Below are 21,316 nucleotides of genomic sequence, written 5' to 3'. Positions count from 1 at the left end.
AGTATACTCTGCCTTCAGATATGCCACTGATCGCCTCCTTTAAAGAGAGGGCATTTCTTCTATCACCATCTTCATTGCTGCGGCGTGGACTTCGAACAACTTGTTTTAGTCTCGAGATTTTAATCGTCCTTCAGCCATCTTACACAGCATGCGAACAGCCGACCACCTCCGCCGTTTCTAAAATGCTCATTTCCAATGTGCTGCGCCATAAAAGTCTGCCCTTTGTCTTAATCGCGGACGCCATACGTTTCCCCAATCTGCAACTCATAATGTCGCCATGATGTTTCCTCACCCGCCTCTGTTCCGTTATATACTGCCCTTATCGCATCATGTGCCCGTAACATTACTTTGCCACATTCATTTTCGCAGCGGGCGCTAGCCATAGCGTTTTGGCTTAGCAGTGTATATCCTTGTATGAATTTCAGTCCACTTTAATTATAATTATCTGGTCTTCGTTCTCTAGTAGTGGATGTACTTCGTTCTGTTGTAAGTTTCACTTAAACGTAAATTCTGACCTGTGTATGTTCTTAATACAGCTGGTTTGTTATTATTCAGCAGTGTGGTGACGCAACGTCTACTTGAAAATTACTCGTTTCTGATTAACAGAAATTCATTTTCATATCTGTCCTCGTTACAAAGCGATTGACTACTCTTGTGAGTAGGAAAGTGAGTAAGGCACACATCAGCTCTTACTGATACATTGGTCGCCGTTCTCGTTTTGACATAGAAGGATGTATCCTAAGTATACCATTTTTTGAGGTTCTACAAAGCATAATCGTAGGACAAATTTAAAATGTGAAGCAAAATGGGCTGGTCGGAAAACGACTCAGTTTTGTACTGTACACCATTGTATCAGATTAATTTCACCATTTTACTGTGATATTACCTTGTATATAGCGACTGCGTTGGAAAGCATGACGCAGGTGTTCAGCGACAGGGTGAGCATGTCGTCGCCGCCGATTCCTATGGCGATGAGCTCAGAGACGAGCAGCGAACCCATACAGATGAATACTATGGCTTTATAAAAGTGATGGACAAGCAGCCACGGCCCAGAGATCGATCGTGATACGAGGGCCCACGCGTGCATCAGGGTGACCAGGAAGTCCATCGCCACATTCCTGTTGTCTTCTTGTTCACTCTTCATGATGACTCACCTATGCTGGAAGTGCACAAGTTTGGGGTGATCTTCCAGCAAATGGAACTGGAGCAATACCATACCATGCATTTTATTTTCACATTCAAAACAGAGTCTACGAAAGTTCCATAATGCATAATGTTAATAAAAAACAAAACAAGTATCAAAATAACTTCGAAATAATTGACATTTGTAGAGGATGATAAAGGTGGGTTGGATTGTTAGCTGGAAGTACCCTACTTTGAAAAAGCTTACTTCTCTCTTATTTTATTCTCTCATACCCTATCACCTCTCCTCCTCTCCCCATTCTCTCTCCCCTCCCCCTCCATTCTATCTCACAACTCTTCCCACCACCTTCCTCTCTGGCTATCCCTCCGGCTCTACAACAGCCATCACCCTCACCATTCCCACAACACCACCATTTCTTGCTCCCCTGGCCCCTCCCCATGCCCCATCCCCCTTGCTCCCTACCCCTCCTCCTCCCCATGTATTCTCCATTCTGCCTCTCATTACCTTCTTCATCCAGCTGGCTCATTTAGGCCCCCTGACCCTTACTCCCAGGCTCCTGCACAACACACCCCTTGCACCCACTCCCGTGTCTACTCCCACTGCTCCCTTCCAAGCCCTCTCCCTACTGCTTCCCACAAGCTCCCCTCTCTCTCCTCTCCTCTCCTCTCCCTGCTCTTCTCCTCATTCCCTTCCCCTCCTCTTGACTCGAATCCCCTCATCTCCTTTCGTCTCCCCATCCTTCATCTCCTCTCACCTCCTGTTCTTCTATTGCATAGAAGGAATGTTGTGTCTCAAATGTGTCTGACCACTATTAACGACTTTGAACTTCATATATGGTGCTTAGAGTCATGTTTAAATTGTTGATGACGAGGAGAGACCACCTATTTCTCTCTGACAACATCAAAATCCCGAGCTTCACGTCCCTGTTTGATTAACTTACCACAATCAAAACTGTCATATCCTCCTACTCCATGAGACACTGTGGAGAGGTGTACTAACGCTGGATGCTGTGGTGATACGTTTAGGAATCAGAAAGTGAGGATTAGTGTCTCTCCTCTCCTCATGAGCTACAAACTGGGAGGCAGGAATCTTTCACCACCAAGACACTCTGTAAGTTCGTGTGTGCATGCAATAGCTGCGTTAGGCACTTCAGTTAGGAAAGGAGTTTGACTTCTGGCCGTTCGACACTGATTACAGCTACTGTAAATAGATTACTCGGGAGCAGATAATAAATAATTGGTTTCTGTTTTCTGCATTTCTCTGGAAATCCTCACGATCTATTAAATTTCGTGTTATTACATAGACGAACTGGTGGTGCCGAATACTACCGAATTAGACTAAGCGTTCTACGTTCTGAAAACCTGTATATGTAGTGTGCCACAGACTTCAACAGAATTATCGTTCAATGTAACTCTTAAGTCTACAGTATCTTGGTTGATATAACCCTTTATTTACTTACCTAGCCATCTACAATCAGCTAGCAGAGCCTAAGAAAGGAAAATCCTGTTATCACATGAAAGAACACAAAAGAAATACCAGATAATTTACAGTCACTCCAACTGAGACCATACGTTTCTTTGTGTACCATAAACATTTATTCATGAACCAGATGAAACAAAATAAGTTAGACATGTAACATAGATATTCCCCCATCAATTGTGGAGCTTATCGAGGTGGGGTGGCTTATGTACCTTTACAACACAGAGGGCGATACCATAGGTGCAACCACAATGGACGGATACCTGTGGTTTCTGAATACGGGCAGCAGTCTTATCAGTACCTGTGGGACCTATGGTCTGTATGATGGACTATCTTGCCCTTGTTTGGGTTGTCAGCAGTACAACATACCGATCTTCAAACGTAGACTATTTACAGGAAGTATGTGAAGACATTACAAGTGATATTTACGCAAGCAAAATACGATAGGGTTTGAGATATAGTGTAGATGCGATTACAAATATACAATGATGTTTTCTTCATTTCAAACTTAAAAAGGAAATAAAACATGTGACAGGTAAAGATAAAAAGATAAAATAGATATTCAAAAACTAACAGAATGGCGAAGTTCATTAGAAAGAAGATCTGCCCTTTCACTAAAAAGCTGAAGGAGCTGCGCTGAGTAAAGACAGCGTGGGGTGATTGAACGTTAGGTTAGTCGGGGGTCTGAACTTTTAACGCTTTTGGAATGAGAGACGATACTGACAAAGAGGGAAATGAAGGATCAGCTTAAAGGGTAGACAGGTCGAGATATCAGGAGTGGAGAGGATAGAAGGGAGAGCCTGATGTGGAGTGGAAATAGGTGGAGAAAGATATGGCTGGTAGGACAGATAAATAATGGATTGAAATTAATTGGATGCAAGAGGAAGTCGATTAAATTTCTGATGTGATAAGTTATGCAGTGTGTGTATGTGTAGGGACGGTGGGATGTGTTAATAAAGGCGTGGCACTATATAAGTTTTTGTGATGATAGGTGAAACAGTGAGATCACACATATCAGGTTTGTGGATAATGCGGGACATAGAAAGAGGCTTGGTGTGGGAGAGATGGGAATTTGAGGAGATGATGGAGGATCCTTGTGGGGGGGGGGAGGAGTGGGGGCAATAGACTGATTGGGAAAGCGAGATGAAATGCATGGTTTGGAGGAACTTATAAAACTTAGGTTGGGCAGATAAAAATGCAACATTTGCATATGAGATGATGGGTAATATCAAGGCAATGTAGCGATGTGGATGGTGAAGGGATGTAGTCCCCAAGTTTACCCAGTTAGGATATAAGGAGAAGTTCTACTGGTGTCACAGCTTGGGAGAAATGTTTCATTAAGAATGATGGCACGGAAATTGTGCTGGGACATGGTACGTATTGAAAGACGTCTGTTGGTTGGTAAGGAACAGACATTGTGGTACTGTAATTTGTAGGGCTATCTCTCCATTATAAGGCATAAGAATTGTTTGTGTGGGTGAAGGCTCCAGAGGGTTTATTGGTTTAGACCAGGATGTTGACGCTGGTGAAGACGTAGTGGTCCTCATACTTGCAGTATGTGGCTTGAGTGTTGAGAACAAAGATGAAACAGGCATGAAGGGATACCTGTTTCAATGGGTATGGATGTTAAGCTGGATTGATGTTTTGGAGGGTGACTTTCCTGAATTTTATGATATCTTCAGAAGTGGGAAGTAACTGGAATGAGTTTTTGGGGTGTGTGGCGTTAGCTGGTTTGTAGTTTGTGACTTGGCTTTGCGTTTCTCAGAATAGTTTGGGTGGTAGTTTTCACAGATGTTGCACGTAAGATGGGAAGCAGAGCTAAGGCTTTGTTAAAGAAAATGGAATGCTCTGCAGTGTGAACAAGTGGGTGGTTTTCCACAAAGTGCAATGACGTAATAATTTGAATGGAATCGTTTCTGGCAGCGGTAGGACTCAAGATGGGTTTTGGAAGGTCTGATCTTAAATCAGTGGCATACAAGGATTCCCTTTGCAAGGAGAAAACCCATAGTGGAGACACATCCAGGGAAAAAAACGAATGAGGCCAATGTGGCAAAGGTCGATATTGATCTGAGGGGCTTTCTGGACTTCTGTATCTAGGTGGTTTCCCATTTCAGATGCCACTTCCTCATCTGTGATGTTAAGGTCGATCTTGGCAATCACTGCAGTCAGGATGGGAGGGCAGTGGGGAGGGTGAAATTGTTTGGCCCTGGGTGTGGTGGTGAGAGGTGCTAAGAAAGCTAAGAGAAACTAGGAATTTTAGAGAATTAGCCAGTGTAAAACTGGAGTTCAGCAACTTCAGTAATATGGAATCTTCTTTTGGGGTAATTTGTTGGTCATGGAGGTATGGAAGGTATTTCTTTATTCTGAGAGCAGGAATCTGGACTTGAGAAACGTTAGATCTGGCCTGGGGAGAATGAAGATAAGGATGGCAGGGGAAAATTTTGGAAGGCGAGGTCTGGTGTCCATGTGCTGAATGTCATCTGGCGTAGTTTGCAATGTTTTATATGTGGGAGTGGGAGAGATGATGTCTGCGTTTTGTTGTTTTCTTAATAGTTGTTTTCTTAATGGCTGTTGGAGGGAAGGCTGGTTTTTGGATGAGGGTGAGGCGATATGGCATTGTGTGCCACATCTTTCACTTGGATGTAAACACCATGTGGATGTCTATGCCATGGAGCGAAGTCTGGCATTTGGAGAGTGTTCCGATGGTTGTCCGAAAAGGAAATCATTGGGCTGCAGAGTTTGATGATGGATTCTGGAGGGAGAGTTAGCACATCCTGCCCGTATGCATGGTAAGTACAGTGACTTCTCACTGCTTCTGTAGCACCTAGGCTTGTGAAATTGTTCTGAAACGAAGCTGCTCACAATGGCGAGAAATAAGCTGCGATATATTCTGCATTACAGAAATCTCCAGTAGTGCCTCAGTGTGGGGATGAAACGTGTTAGAATTACCAGCAGCATCTTCTTCAAGTAACATCAGTGTTTGAAGGAGTGCATTAATGTAAACACGAAACAGAGAGCTTCTGCGACATGTGACTTTCAAAAATATTTCGCCTATTTAATGAACGAATCAATTTTCGGAAAAAGACATGGAAGAGATTATAAAATGTAACTAAATTACTTTCCTTTTTTGGGGGTTGGGATATGGTGTTAGTGAAAAGCCAAATTACACAAAGGCCACCATCTTCAATGAAGGACAGCTCTCTGTAGAGACAGCGAAGGTTTCAGAGTAGTTCAGGAAGCTTGTCGGTATTGGTATACATGTTCCAAACCTCTCCGGACTCAATAAGTGTCGACTCAAGTAGAAGTTTGCAAAGAAAAACTTCACCGATTGCAAGTTAATTTGTACGTTTACAGAGACTTCCATCGGCTGGATGGAAGGTTGCAAACCATATGAAGTAATTAAGTACAATCACGATAAATTCTACACAACTCGATATGTGAACGATAATCCTTGTGGAATTGCACCACAAAACAAGAATGTTATCAGACTGATGAAAGGTGAGGTCAATGTTTACATATGGTGGAGTTAGCAGGGCTGAGCTCGAATACGTATACATACCGCTGTTATGCAGGTGACACACAGAGTTTGGCAGCTTCAAAGGCTCACTCAGTTGAGGAATACAAGCTGGATCTGCTCAAGGAGACTGGCGCTGCTTCACATATTGTACGCCAGGCATTTTTGAACAAAAGATGAGTCTGCTCAACTATACTGGCGCCGCTTCACATACTGCGCGCCAAGCAGTTTTCCGATCGCAAATCCGTGAGGTACGTACTGCACTGTAGCTAAAAGCAGGGCTAACACGTATTGATGGGGAATGGTCCATCGGAGGGGGTTGGGGAGACACTGGATCCTTCCCATACACATACTAGTAATTGAATGATTGTCTGGCTGGTTATTTTATTTGAAAATGTCGAATATGTTAGTAGAATATTTGGATGAAGTACCTGTCATAATTATGTATGTGTGAATACGCTTGCCTCACTGTACAATATGTGTATATCTATGTGTGCGTATGTATGGTTTCTGTTCACCTGTTGCTGTTAGTCATTATTTTTATTTCCCACCTACAGACAGAAAATGACGAATTTTTTTAGAGAATGACCAATGGTGAAGAAACTGCTAACAAAAATCTAACAATACTGTCAACTAACTGAACTCCACAAATATTGTTATTAGTTAATTTCTTACATCATTCTAATTATTCCCAAACTCTTTTATCATGGACCTATTGTTATTAAAACATGTTTATAACAAACTTAAACCTCTGTAAATAATCCACTGACCTCGAATGAAGAGGCCTATGCGACTGAGCTAGCTATAAAGACTGAGGAGTGGATGTGGAGCTCGAATCTTGTTGGTCCCAGATCAGAGGTGAGAGTTTTCGTGCTATTTTAGTTTGCTCCAATTGGCTGAGGGAGAGGAGGGGTTTCCCGCCAATTTTATATGGCACAACACGACATAATCGGTACATAGTCATGTCATGACTTTGAATTTAACTAGTCTAAAGTGTGTAGGTATGACCTTGGATGAGCCACGTAGACATGTGATTATTTCCTGTTGGAAGGGACTGGGGTTGGGGTTGAATATAACTACCACAAGTATGTAACCGGAGACTGGAAGTCATTATCAGTGACCTTGAGATAAGATCGTTACCCTGTCCAGAACTTGCAGTACCTACTAAAACAACTGAAGCAAAATTTCCACAAGGAATAAATGCCACTTTTTGTAGAAGATTCCTCCACTGAAATACATATTTTATGATGTCTTATTATTGTGTGACCTTACTGCAACAGCTTCGCACAATCTTTGCGATTGGGGTAATCATAGATTCAGCCCCTTCTCACATCGTTGAGAGGTGAAGGTCAGGTAAGAGTCTGGTCGATGAGATGGTACTACTGTTACTATACGTGTGAATCTCCTCACATACATGAACAACAGTTGCCATAAAGTTACTTAGGAATATATTAATATTTTACTAATAATGTGAGCACTACATTCATGCCAATTTCTTATTTCTTTTTTGAGATTAAACCAATTATTGGATGAATACTTCTGTCACACACTGCTTACACTATGTGATCAAAAGTATCCGGAAACCCCCAAAACATACCTTTTTTATATTAGGTGCATTGTGTTGCAACCTACTGCCAGGTACTCCATATCAGCGACCTCAGTAGTCATTCAACATGATGAGGGAGCAGAATGTGCTGCTCCGCGGAACTCACGGTCTTCGAACGTGGTCAGGTAGAATTGAAATGTCGTAAGGCTAGGGCCTCCTGTCGGGTAGACCAGTCGCATGGTGAAAGTCTTTTGAGTTGATGCCACTTCGGCGACTTGCGAGTCGATGGGGATGATAGGATGATGAGGAGAATAACACAACACCCAGTCCGTGAGCGGAGAAAATCTCTGACCCAGCCGGCAATCGAACCCGGGCCCTTTTCACGGCATTACGTCGCGTTGACCACTCAGCTATTTGGGCGGACAACGTGGGCAGGTGATAGGGTGTCACTTGGGCCATACGTCTGTACGTGAGATTTCCACACACCTAAAGATCCCTAGGTCCACTGTTTCCGATGTGGTAGTTAAGTGGAAACGTGAAGGAATGCGTACAGCACAAAAGCGTACACGCCGACCTCATGTGTGGACTGACAGAGACCGCCGACAGTTGAAGAGGGTCGTAATGTGTAATATGCAGTCATCTATCCAGACCATCACATAGGAATTCCAAACTGCATCAGGATCCAGTGAAAGTACTACGACACTTAGGTGTGAGGTGAGAAAACTTGGATTTCATGGTCGAGCGACTGCTCATAAGCCACACATGAAGCTGGTAAATGCCAATAGAGGCCTCGCTTGGTGTAAGGAGCGTAAACACTGGACTATTGAACAGTGCAAAAACGTTGGGTGGAGTGACGAGTCACGGTACACAGTGTGACGATCAGATGACAGGGTGTGGGTATGGCGAATGCCCGGTGTACGTCATCTGCCAGTGTGTGTAGTGCCAACAGTAAAATTCGGAGGCGGTGGTGTTATGGAGTGGTCGTGTTTTTCATGGAGGGAGCTCGCCCCCTTGTTTTCTTGCGTGGAACTATCACAGCACAGGAAAACATTAATGTTTTAAGCCCTTTCTCGCTTCCCACTGTTGAAGAGCAAAGCGGAGATTGCGATTGCACCTTTCAACACTATCGAGCACCTGTTCATAATGCACGGTTTATGGCGGAGTGGTTACATGGCAATAACATCCATGTAACGGACTTGCCTGCACAGGGTCCTGACCAGTATACTACAGAACACCTCTGGAATGTTTTGGAACGCTGACTTCGTGCCAGGCCTCACCGACCGACATCGATACCTCTTCTCAGTGCAGCACTCCGTGGAGAACTGGCTGCCATTCCGCAAGAAATCTTCGAGCACCTGACTGAACGTATGCCTGCGAGAGTGGAACTGTCATCATCGCTAAGGGTGGGCCAACACCACACTGAATTAAAGCATTACCAATGGAGGGCGCCACGAACTTGTAAGTCATTTTCTGCCACGTGTCCGGATGCTTTTGATCACATAGTATGTGTAGTTGGAGGTTGACCTAATTGAATTTTCTAAGTAACCAAGAAATTTCAATATCCAGCTCTTTTGTATTACGTTCATATTCAAAACACTCTGTGTTTATCATAATACGCAAACATTGTAGTCAATTGTCCTTTCCATAATGCAAGAAACATTCGACTACATATTTTCGTTAGTATCTCGGATTTGCTGTGCGACAAACATTTCATTTCAAACACAATAACAGACCTACTTCCCTCTGTCAACCTAAATTTGTAGTCAGCGCTCTGTATCCAGAAGGAAGGGTATTTCTTTCAACGTCCCATCGTCATTACGGACGAAACTAAGGCCAAGACAACTGTAGATGTTGAGTTTTACATTATTCTTAGCCGTTCTGTCATTTGTTTGAAATTCCAATCAACTATTTACTCCGTGATTCTAAAATAGTTTAGACACATAAATGGGTAGAAAGATGGCTGCTTCCTTACCTTGGAGGTTGCTAACAGAGCTTACGATACAGCGCTACTACGCTGCCAGTTCGATGACGGCAGCAAATTTACCCAAGGATCGGCGCCGAACATATCCGTGGTAATTACCGTCAGTGGAATACGGCACTGCGTTCTGTGTTAGATACAACATGTCAATTACAGCACGCGTAGCCTCACATCTCTCTGCGAATATTCAGAAGTAGTCTCCGTGCTGACATTCCGCAGAAACGTGTAATTACATCCTGTCTTCAGCGGTGCCAGCAGTACGTGATTATCGTGTAACGTCGGCAAGGAATGGCTCCTCAACTACTACACGCCCATCATAACTGAAGCAGCATTATTATCGCGTCCACGGCAGTGAAACGAAACCAGAATGCGATAGGCTATTGTTACCGACAAGCCATCGTACACCACAATTACGAATCTTTTCCCCGTTTTGTTAGACGATTAGCGTGAATACTAGAACTAACGACATACGGCGTTATTTTGTAATTAGATTTAACGAAATGGCATAACAGCTTTCCGTTGCTGTATTAATGTGACAGCTGGTTGAGGAGATTCTTGTCCGTAGCAAAACCGAGTAAAACACTGCTTTGTAGAGGGCAATAAAGAGCCTCACTGTAGAGTTCGGCTTCTTGCAAAATAGACAAGCAAACACATCCTCTCAAAGTACTTTTATATATAGCATAATTTTATGGCAACGTTACATTCATTCTACGAGTGTTATCTTTAAAACAAAGAGCATGCGGTTCCGCGTATTCTAATGCCCGTGTGACCTAAATATTTTACCTTCGCAGCACTATGGCTGTTGCCTCACCTGCAAGCTTGGTAACGGAGTGTAGGACTCAGCGTTTCTATGTGACTTGTTCAATGAGAACAGCAAATATATTTACAAAACCGTGCCGAACAACTACCGACATAATTACCATAACGGCCATCTCACTTCTACACTGAAGCGCCAAAGAAACTTGTAGGGGCATGCGTATTCAAATACAGAAATATGTAAACGTGCAGAATACGGCACTGCCGTCGGTAAAGCAACAGTTATTAGACCCGTTACACCTGCTACAACGGCATGTTATCAAGATTTAAGTCAGTCTGAACTTGGTGTTACTGTCGGCGCACGAGCTATGGGACACAGAAACTCCGAGGTAGCGATGAAGTTGGGATTTTCCCGTACGACCATTTCACCGGTGTACCGCGGATATGGGAATCCGGTAAAACATAAAATCTCTGGCACCGCCGCGGCCGGAAAAAGATCCCGCAAGAACGGGACCAACGACGGCTGAAGAGAATCGTTCAATATAACAGAGGGGCCTTCCTTCCGCAAATTGCTGCAGATTTCAATGCTGGGCCATCAACAAGTGTCAGCGTGAGAACCATTCAGAGACTGTTCAAGCTGGTGGAGGCTCTGTAATGGAGTGGTGCCTGTGCAGTTGGAGAGATAGGTACGTCTAGATACGACTCTTACAGGTGACACGTACGTAAACATCCTGAATGATCACCTCCTTCCATTCATACCCATTGTGCGTTCCGACGGACTTGGGCATTTCTAGCAGGACATTGCGTCACCCCACACGTCCGGAATTGCTATAGAGTGGCTCCAAAAACACTCTTCAAAGTTTAACCGCTTACGCTGGCCACCAGACTTCCCAGACACGAACATTATTGAGCATGTCATGGATGCCTTGCAACGTGCTGTTCAGAAGAGATCTCCACCGTCTCAGACTCTTACGGATTTGTGGACAGCCCTGCAGGATTCATGGTGTCAGTTCCCTTCAGCACTACTCCAGACATTAGTCGAGTCCATGCCACGTCGTGTTGTGGAACTTCTGCGTGCTCGCGGGCGCCCTACACGACATTAGGCCGGTTTACCAATTTCTTTGGGTCTTTTGTGTAATTCACATCAGAAGCGAGGCAGCTGGAATGCCAATAAAGAATCACAAAGTAGAAGGCACAAGATAAAAAGATTAAAGATAAGAAATTAACTATAATACGTTCAGTAACAATCTTCATGATCATTGCCCACATTCGTCTATCTCTTCACAAAATGTTTACTAGTAAGTTATTTACCAGATTTGTCGACTGATATCGTACGTCGACATTAGAAATTTCGAGTGTAGACTCAAATCACGCGTGAGGCCCGAAAGAAATGCTTATACCTAGCATGTTTTGACGAACCGTTGACCGCGAAATATTTAAGGGCTAGTGGTAATGTCTTCCCTATAGAAACTGGTACAGACACTAAACGATTCTGAAAGAAATAACTGACATGAGTTTTGTAGTTCGGAGATTAAAGTACAAGGTGTTGGTGAGAGTCTATTAAGCCTGAGACACTCAATTTGATGAAAATTGGCCCTGAATGGGCATCAATATGCTACCAAGGACGGAAGATTGCCAACATGTTGTATGGATAGCTACCGCAGTTGCACAGTCCACAGCTGCACAAGCCATTCTGGCGAAGGGGGAGCAGTCGCCACCATTCATATTCTCTGCAGTCGACTCAGATATGAGTACAGCGCTCACTGTACCAGAGTTAAGATGCTCTTCTCATTCGTTGCAAGAAAAAGATCGAAACTGAAAATCCTCCCATTAGTATTATCAGGTGTGGCTCCTTATGCTCCACCACTTGTTCGCCTGTTATTTGATTGAACAGCCCCTGACAGAGGTCTGTTGAATTTCTACAGCCCAAACTATCGTTAGGGGTAGGTAATAGAAAATTAAAAGAGAGGAAGCAATGGCAAACCAAATTGTGAAATGGCGAGTAATAATCATATGGTCGTTAGTTCATTACGCCATTATGAATAGACAGTACGTCCTTTCCATCAACATCTATAACCTACAAGAGCCAGAAAGCGGTGGATAGCAAACTGACCATAATTTCCAGTCTGAAAGTCCACATTACTCTTTGTGATCACTTATGGAAAATCTTTCCACTTGCTGCTTACTCGGCAGGTCCGGAACTACGACTGTAAAGCCGGCCGGAGTGGCCGTGCGGTTCTGGGCGCTACAGTCTGGAGCCGAGCGACTGCTACTGTCGCAGGTTCGAATCCTGCCTCGGGCATGGATGTGTGTGATGTCCTTCGGTTAGTTAGGTTTAATTAGTTCTAAGTTCTAGGCGACTGATGACCTCAGAAGTTAAGTCGCATAGTGCTCAGAGTCATTTGAACCATTTACGACTGTAAATAAAAGTTTTGGGTTTTAACTCACTGCTATAAACTGTAAGAGTTTACACACTAAAGATGTAGGTCTTAGTATTGTAACTAATATCCCAGCAAGTAACAGCACTATTAACAGTTCAGAGGCGACTTTTACGGTAATTTCCAAGTAAAATGACTTCTAATTAACAAACGTTAATGCACGCCTTGAAAGCGTGAAATAATGTAGTCACTGGCCACTCGGTTCTGCCACCATTACGAGTGGCACACAAACACTTTCTTCCGTGAAATCCAAGGGATCCAGGACGGTATACAGTTCTCAAGAGTTTACTTCCTACGTTAAACGAAAACGCATTCCTGTCTGCGGAGCTCTGATGTCAGCCGAGGTACAACGCATGCGGGCGTTTGTCTGATGCGGACAGTTTGGTATCTCAGCGCAAAGTGTGGACCCACCACTGTCTCCTCGCTGTAATTACATAGGAGCGCAGTGGACCGCAAACAACGTCTGCCGTTAACCGCTCTAGGTACAGGTATTTAAATGGCTCCTTTAAAGGACATGTAATAATTAATGGCTCTGTTGTTTAACAATTTACAATCTTCTCAGTTTTTACATAGAGTTCAGTTACAGAAAAAAAATTGAGCTCGACTGCATTTAAACTTCTCGGCCAGAAATTTTAGAATGGAACTAACAGTAGAACTTTACCTCTGAAGTGCCTCTTTAAGATTCTTTGTAACCGTTATTATTTACAATACAGTTTATAAACTTGATACATCTGTATTATTTCATGAATGTTATCGAGTTCTATAATTAGAACGTTCTACTTCAGGTACAAATGATTCTTAATCTACCATGAATAAGAATGTGATACGCTGTGGTCACTATATATTATCACATTGTGACCTAACAAATAATGATTCTGTAAACCAAACACAATAGTCAGTGCCTCTGGTAGAGACATTCCGTAATTTTGAGTGAACGACTCGTAGACGCAGTTTTTTTTATGTTCCTCTCGGTCGCCTTCTGTTTCAGTCTGAAACACTTCTACTGCAATCCCGTAACCATTTGCGTCAACTGATATGGAACAGTGTTTTGAAAAATTTGAAATATGTAATAGAGGACTACTCATCAAACAGTTTTTTTAATACTTCAAAATCTGGCAGGCACTCTTCAGTCCGAACTCAGTGCGGAAGTTCGTCTTTAACAAGGTGTATTGAACAAGTGATCTTTACAAAATGGCGTTAAAACCCTAATAAATCGTTCATTGGCCTGAGCTGCTTTTTATTCCTGGGTGCTTCAAACTTTTCCATGACTGATAATTTTGAAAGATCAGGTAATATACTTTCCCTGCTAAGAATTTTATTTTGTCTCTACCACACTCAGACCTCTGTAACTTTAATTTCATACCTCCTTTTCCTATAGCACCCTGTCCAATATAGCGGTAAGTTCTTCCCATGTGGTACCGAGCGAGGTGGCGCAGTGGTTAGACACTGGACTCGCATTCGGAAGGACGACGGTTCAATCCCGCGTCCGCCCATCCTGATTTAGGTTTTCCGTGATTTCCCTAAATCACTCCAGGCAAATGCCGGGATGGTTCCTCTGAAAGGGCACGGCCGACTTCCTTCCCCAGCCTTCCCTAATCCGATGAGACCGATGACCACACTGTCAGGTCTCCTTCCCCAAACCACCCACCCTTCCCATGTGGGAGTTGCCAGTGGTATATTGTCTACATAAACAGTCACCTTATCTATAATTCCTGGCGCAATACATCAGTCATCAATCTCACAAAGTTACATTCAGAAATATTTAATTCAAGTAGGAGTATTTTATATTGATAGCGCATTCCTTCATCCAAAAGGCTGTTACGTGGTAATATCAGAGTTAAAATGAGTGTGACAACATAGGTAGAACTTACGTTTTCAACTGAAGTAAATGATTTCATAGTCACTAATAGCATCATAAGAAATGACAAGTGAGGACAATCAACCCTTTTACCAGCATAATAAAACCACATAGACATTAAATAAACGCAAGAAAAAAAGCTAATGTCTTCTATTGTTTGCAAGGTATCTACTCTATTTTCAAAGTGGATTTGTGTTGACTTCTTTCCCTTCGTATCCCAGACTCTGTCAAGCGTGAAACCAAATGCAGTCTAGCAGCCCGTTCACACAGTAAAAATATCTCGCGATAGTCGTCTCCGCATGCAAAAGCAAGACATTCCTTCTGTGCGTAGTGGAATGCGTGCTGCGGCTCGTATTGCGCAAGATCAAAGGCGGTACGCGAAGTGGACTCCGGCAGGAGTTCGTGAGAGTGTGAGGTTGTGAAGCGCTTGCCTGCAGAGTGCCCACCTTAGCGTTCCCCTGGTGCGGCAAAAGAGGACGCCTCGCCGAAACGACGTTCGTAAAGGAATTTCTTCCTCGCATTCGGTAATATTCTCTGAAAACTAACTGGTGGAGTACAACAATTAATTGAAACGGATACTGTACACCGAGTTCTCTTTGTCCGTTCACGAGACACAGAATTGAGGCGTCCAAGTAGTTACCGTGATCTCTGTCTTCCGAAAAGCGGTTTACGCAATTCTACACTGCCATCTAATGAACAAAACAGGAGCGTATGGAATATCAGACAATCTGAGTGGGTTGACTGAAGAGTTTCTAAGAAACAGAGCACAGCATGTAATGTGAATGAAGGGAAGCCTTCACGTTTAAAAATGATTTTGGGCATACCCCAGGGAACTGTTATGGCACAAATACTCCACACAATATACGTAAATGAGCTAGTAGATAAACTGTGAACATCCATGAGGCTTTTCGAGAGTGATTCTGTTGCACAGAGAGAAGCCGTGACATCAGATAATTTAACAAAACGCAGAAAGACCTGTAGAGGAAAGACACTGGGTGCACGGAGTGGCACTTGACCATCAACATAAACAAATTTAACGGGTTGTGAATACAAAAACAAGACCCTTTACTGTATGATTACAAAATTTCGGAACAATCACTGGAAACAGCTACTTCCATAACATATCTAGTCCGAGCCAGGTGGCGCATTGGTTAGCACTCTGGAATTGCATTCGGGAGGATGAGAAGTTCACATGAGCGTCCGGCCATCCAGATTTAGGTTTCCCGCGATTTCCCTAAATCAATCCAGGAGAATGCTGTTATAGTTCCTTTGAAAAGGCACGGCGTATTTCTTTCCCTGTCATTTAACCTATCCGAGCTTGTGCTCCGTCTCTAATGACCGAGGTGTCAACGTGACATTAAATCCAATCATCATTTCTTCTTTTAAAATTAACCACGAGTAAGGCAGTCGCCCGACTAAGAGTCATCGGAAGAATCCTCAAGCGATGCAGCCCATCAACAAAGATGTGGCTTACAAAGCTCTCGTTCGATCAATACTTGAATACTGTTCGTCAGTATGTTATCTGTACCAGTCAGGACTGATATAGGAAATAGAGAAGAACCAAAGGAGAAGAGCACGCTTCGTTACGGGCTCACTTAGTAATCACGAAAGATCCACGGAGAAGTTCAATCAACTCCCGTGGCAGACGATGCAATTGAGGCGTTCTGCATCGCGTTATGGTATACTATAAAATTTCCGGTAGTGTAAATTCCTAGAAGAGTCGACCAGCATATTGCTTCCTCCTACGTGTATCTCGCGAAAAGGCCATGGAGATACGTTTGGAGGGTTTCGAGCCCACACAGAGGCTTAGTAGAAATCGTTCTTCACTCGAACCATATGCACCTCGAACAGGAAAAGCATAGGAGAGGGCAGTGACATACCTACATAAAGTACCCTGGGCCATAATACGTAAGGCGGCTAAAGGAGTATAGATGAAGGTGTCGATCTAGATAGTCCCTACATCCTGTGATTTATGTTTTATAGCAAGAGATTTTTCTGTCTCATACTGCTTTCAAACCATTTCATAGGCCATAAGCTAACTTCGTACTGCAGTAAAGGGAAACAAGTAATTATTTGGAGAAAGAATTGAAATTCAGAGAGAACAAATAATAACTTTGAGAACGTCGACGACATTGTAGTTCTGTCAGGGACAGCAAGGGACTTGGAAGAACGAGTTTTTTCTGCCTCATACTCCTTTCAAACTATTTCATTGGCCGTAGGTTGACTTCTTACTGCAGTAGAGGGTAACAAGGAAAAATTTGGAGACGGAATTTAAGTTCAGGGAGAACGAATACAAACTTTGTGCATGTCGACGACATTATAGTTCCGTCAGGGACACCAAGGAACTTGGAGAAACAGCTGAATGGAAAGGACAGTGTCTTGATTGGAGCACATAAGTCGAACTTCAACAAAATCCAAAGAAGGGCAGTACAAAGTAGTCGAATTAAATAAGGCACTGCTGAAGAAATTAGATTAGGAAACGAGGATGTAAGGATAGTAGATTAGTTTTGCTGTAAGAACACAAAATAGGCTTTTGAAATGTGGTGCTACAGAAGAATGTGTAGCTCAATAGACGGGTAGATCATGCAATTAGTAAGGAGGTACAGAACAGAATAGGGGAGAAAGAAGTATGAGGCACAACGTGACTCTTTCTGAGATAATAAGAGACCACCAATTTATTGTTGGAGGTACGTGTTGCGGACAGGAGGGGATAAAAGTTGCGGAGGGAGATCAAGAGATGAATACCGTAAGCAGCTTCAGATGGATGTAGATTGAAATAGTTTTTAGGAGATCAAGACACTTCCAGAGGATAAAGTAACATGCATCACACCACTCTTAGGATCGCATCAACAATAACAACCACAGCTATGACATAATCAAGTAACACTGACCAAAAATGAGTTATATGCCATTTGTCAACAAATGCTCTACATACCAATGTGGTATAGATCAACATGTAACGGCGTCAATTTCTCATTCAATGGCCTAAAACTCCACTTTCACACTTGAAAAGTTCCTTATCTAGCACAAAACGCAGCTAGTCTAAGAAAATACTGTAGTTTTTTACATAGAAACTGAAGTCTCTAATGGAACGGAGTAAATATGGGAACCTGTTACATATCGACATAATCCATGCTGCTTTATGGCTCGTTGTGTGTGGTACTGGAAGCGTACGTTAATAGGTGGAAGGGTGTTGGAGGCCAGCTCTGAGTAATCCTGTTTTTTTAGCAAAAATGTACTGCGAATACCATGGTCAAAGAAAAGAAGATTTTTGATATGGAGTCTTCCAATATACGCTGAGGTAACAAAACTCATGTGGTACCTCCTAATATCATGTGCGACCTCCTTTTGCCCTACGTAGTAGAGCAACTTAACGTGGCATGGACTCAACAAATCGTTGGAAGTCTCCTGTAGAAAAATATAGCCATCAATAATTGCGAGATTGTTGTCTGTGTAGGATTTGTGCACCAACTGATCTCTCGAGTATGTCCCATAAATGTGAGATGCCTTTCATGTCGGGCGATGGGGGTAGCCAGATCAGTCGCTCAAACTGTCCAGAATGTTTTTCAGACCAATCGAGAAAAGTTGTGGCATGGTGACAAGGCGGATTGTCATCCATAAAAATTCTATCGCTTTTCAGGAACATGAAGTCCAGGAATGGATACAGATGGTCTCGAAGTAGCCGAACATAACATTTCCAGTCAATAATCGATTCAGTTTGTTAGCTAACATCTCAAAAATGTTCGAGCTCACATGCGGTTCCTCTTCGTCGAAATGTCTTGGCTCAAACTCGTCTAAGGGTTGAACCGCACGTGTCGCATTGCACGCCCTAAATTAGACACTTGTGACCCTTTGGTTAAATTGTCTGGCTGATTGCAAGTTCGCGAAATTGTATGAAACATACAAGTTTAATGTAACATATAACAACAGTAATAATAATATCGGCAGTTAAAATGACGATTTACACAGGTGACATCTGGTTAGAATAATGTTTATTCGAAAAGCAAACTAATGGCGAATGCGGTCGTATTTAGAATTCCTATTACACTCGAGGGCGTATCCATCTGACACAGCTCTTTCATTCATGATCTCATCGTGAATTACAAGTCCAATACTCCACCTCATTAACTACGCGAAAGTTTAATAGTCCACAACATGCGCACGGCTGCTCACCGCTTTGTGACGAAGTCCCGCGATACCACAGAACGCGAAATTTTCTAAGTCGTTTCACTTCCTAGCTAGCTTAAGTCCGAGCGTCTGCTTTCACGTCCCCACCAGGACTGTGCCTTTTGGTGTCTAGACCAGAACTGTCGGCTTTCGTATTTGCACCAGCACTGTCCCTCTGCCCGTCCAAGGCCGGGTTTCCCGCGCGCCGAGTATCCTCGCTCAACTGACTAGGGCAGTTCCCTTTCCTGAAGCCGTCCACCTGATTGGCTATAGCTTATTCTGCATTGTTTTACAGTTTAACATGTTTAAATAATCAAAGCTTGACCACTTTCACGTTCTAAATAAAGCAACAATAATATCCATAATATAATAAACGTTACATTCTAGCCGGCCGCGGTGGTCTCGCGGTTCTAGGCGCGCAGTCCAGAACCGCGCGTCTTGCTACGGTCGCAGGTTCGAATCCTGCCTCGGGCATGGATGTGTGTGATGTCCTTAGGTTAGTTAGGTTTAAGTAGTTCTAAGTTCTAGGGGACTGATGACCACAGCTGTTAAGTCCCATAGTGCTCAGAGCCATTCGAACCCGTTACATTCTTTTACATAAAACCAACACAATTTCCTTCTTAACTTTGAATGACACGGCCAGTAGCCTTGCACCAATGTGCTTCCTCATAAATAAATAAAGAATAAAAGTAACTATTATGCACTAAACTTTACAACAAATCATTCAATAAGGTATCATGCTGTCATCGTCTGAAACTCTACAATCTATTTAATTTATGAAAAAATGAATGAGGTGTTACGTTTTATGCTTAATGTTTAGAAAAAAATCAAATTTTGTAGTTAATTATCTCTATTTTTACCATAGTTTTTGATAGATTTGGAAAATTCTAGAGTTTTATACACCTGCAAGTATGGTTTGTTTGCTGTGCAAAATTCATCAAAGAATCTCTCTTACGTGTGAAGAAAAATGTACCTATAGCAACAAATGCAGCCAATAGTAAGTGAAAAATTGATGAAAATTCACATGTAAAAAAATTATTTTCTTATGTTTTTGAACTTCCACTGCTATGAGTGTGAATCCTGAATCCTTCCTGGTCATGCTGACAAAGTTTTATGAATTTATTTGTAAAAGTATAGGCACTGGAATTTAAAATCTCCTGTGGTGCCTCTCCTGTTCCAAGTCGGCCCGTTTGACGTCCTACCCCCCTTAAATCAGAGAAAAATGCTCATTAACTCCTAAGTTTGACCAGAGGACCTAGTCGATTCCATGTAAACACAGCCATTATGGGGCCACCGTCGGCTTGCTTAGTGCCTTGTTGATAACTTGGGTCCATTACTTCGTGAAGTATGCACCACAGTCGAAACCTACCTTCAGCTCTTACCAACTGAATTCGGGACTCCGCTAACCAGACCATGGTTTTGCAGTCGTCTACGGTACAACCGATATGGGGGTGATCCCATGGCAGGCGCCAGGCGCTGCAGACAATGTCGTGCTGTAGGCTTAGGTTTTCGTGTCGGTTGTCTGCTGCCGTAGCCCATTAACGCCTGATTTAGTCGCACTCTCCTAACGGATACGTTCGTCGTACGTCCCACATTGATTTCTGCGGTTATTTCATGCAGTGTTGTTTGTCTCTTAGCACCGACAGCCCTACGCCCTATGCTCTCAGTCATAAAGTGAAGGCCGTCAGTCACTTCGTTGCCCTTGGTGAAAGGTAACGCCCGAAGTTTGGTATTCTCAGCCTCTCTTGACACTGCGGATCTCAAGAATATTGAACTCCCTAACGATGTGCGAATTGATACACCCTATGCGTCTAGCTCCATGTACCAATCCGCGTTCTAAGTCTGTTAATTCCCGTCTTGCCGCCTGAATCGCGTCGGAAACATTTGCACATGAATCATCTGAGTACAAATGCCGGCTCTGCCAATGCACTGCCATTTCCTATCTTTCGTACACGATACTGCTTCTATCTGTGTATTCTCATATCGCTATCGAACGACATTAGTCGTCTCTCAAACAATAAGCCTCGGCTCGCAGGAACTTCGCATCGCAGGCTAACAGAGTCGCATTGGTTTAAAGAAAATAATAATTTGTTTTCTATGCTTTCTGAGTAAAGAAACAACGTGTGAGATAGCAGTGGTATTTATCCCGCAGGCAAGTAAGTGATGTTGCCATGGCAATCAGAGTAGAAACGTGCAACGTAACTCATTAGTTTTTATTCAGTAACGATTCGTTTGAGTTTAAATTTTATCAATTTTTGTTACTGTTTTGTGATTTATATTGCTCCGCCATCATGGGTACATTTTCAAATGTAAGTACAAAACGTGATATTTCACATGTTTCACGTATATCTAAACACGTGAACGGACGAAAATGGATGAAGTGTGGCGACAATTACTTCAATTTCGTTTACATGTATCTCAGTTTAAAACAAAGAA

The 21,316-nt window shown here is 43.0% G+C and overlaps 1 protein-coding gene across 1 annotated transcript in view; it reads right to left on the bottom strand.

Moving 5' to 3' along the window:
- Window positions 1-1,144, bottom strand: part of LOC124799161 (odorant receptor 49a-like) — an 86,184-nt gene extending 85,040 nt beyond the window's left edge. Inside the window, exon 1 of the mRNA XM_047262700.1 lies at window positions 887-1,144. Coding sequence (XP_047118656.1) covers window positions 887-1,144 — 258 coding nt within the window. The remainder of the gene's footprint in view (window positions 1-886) is intronic.
- Between the last annotated feature and the right edge of the window lie 20,172 nt (window positions 1,145-21,316).

This window comes from Schistocerca piceifrons, chromosome 5, assembly GCF_021461385.2.
Source record: "Schistocerca piceifrons isolate TAMUIC-IGC-003096 chromosome 5, iqSchPice1.1, whole genome shotgun sequence".
Taxonomy (NCBI): domain Eukaryota; kingdom Metazoa; phylum Arthropoda; class Insecta; order Orthoptera; family Acrididae; genus Schistocerca; species Schistocerca piceifrons.
This window is presented reverse-complemented; position numbering and strand designations above follow the sequence as displayed.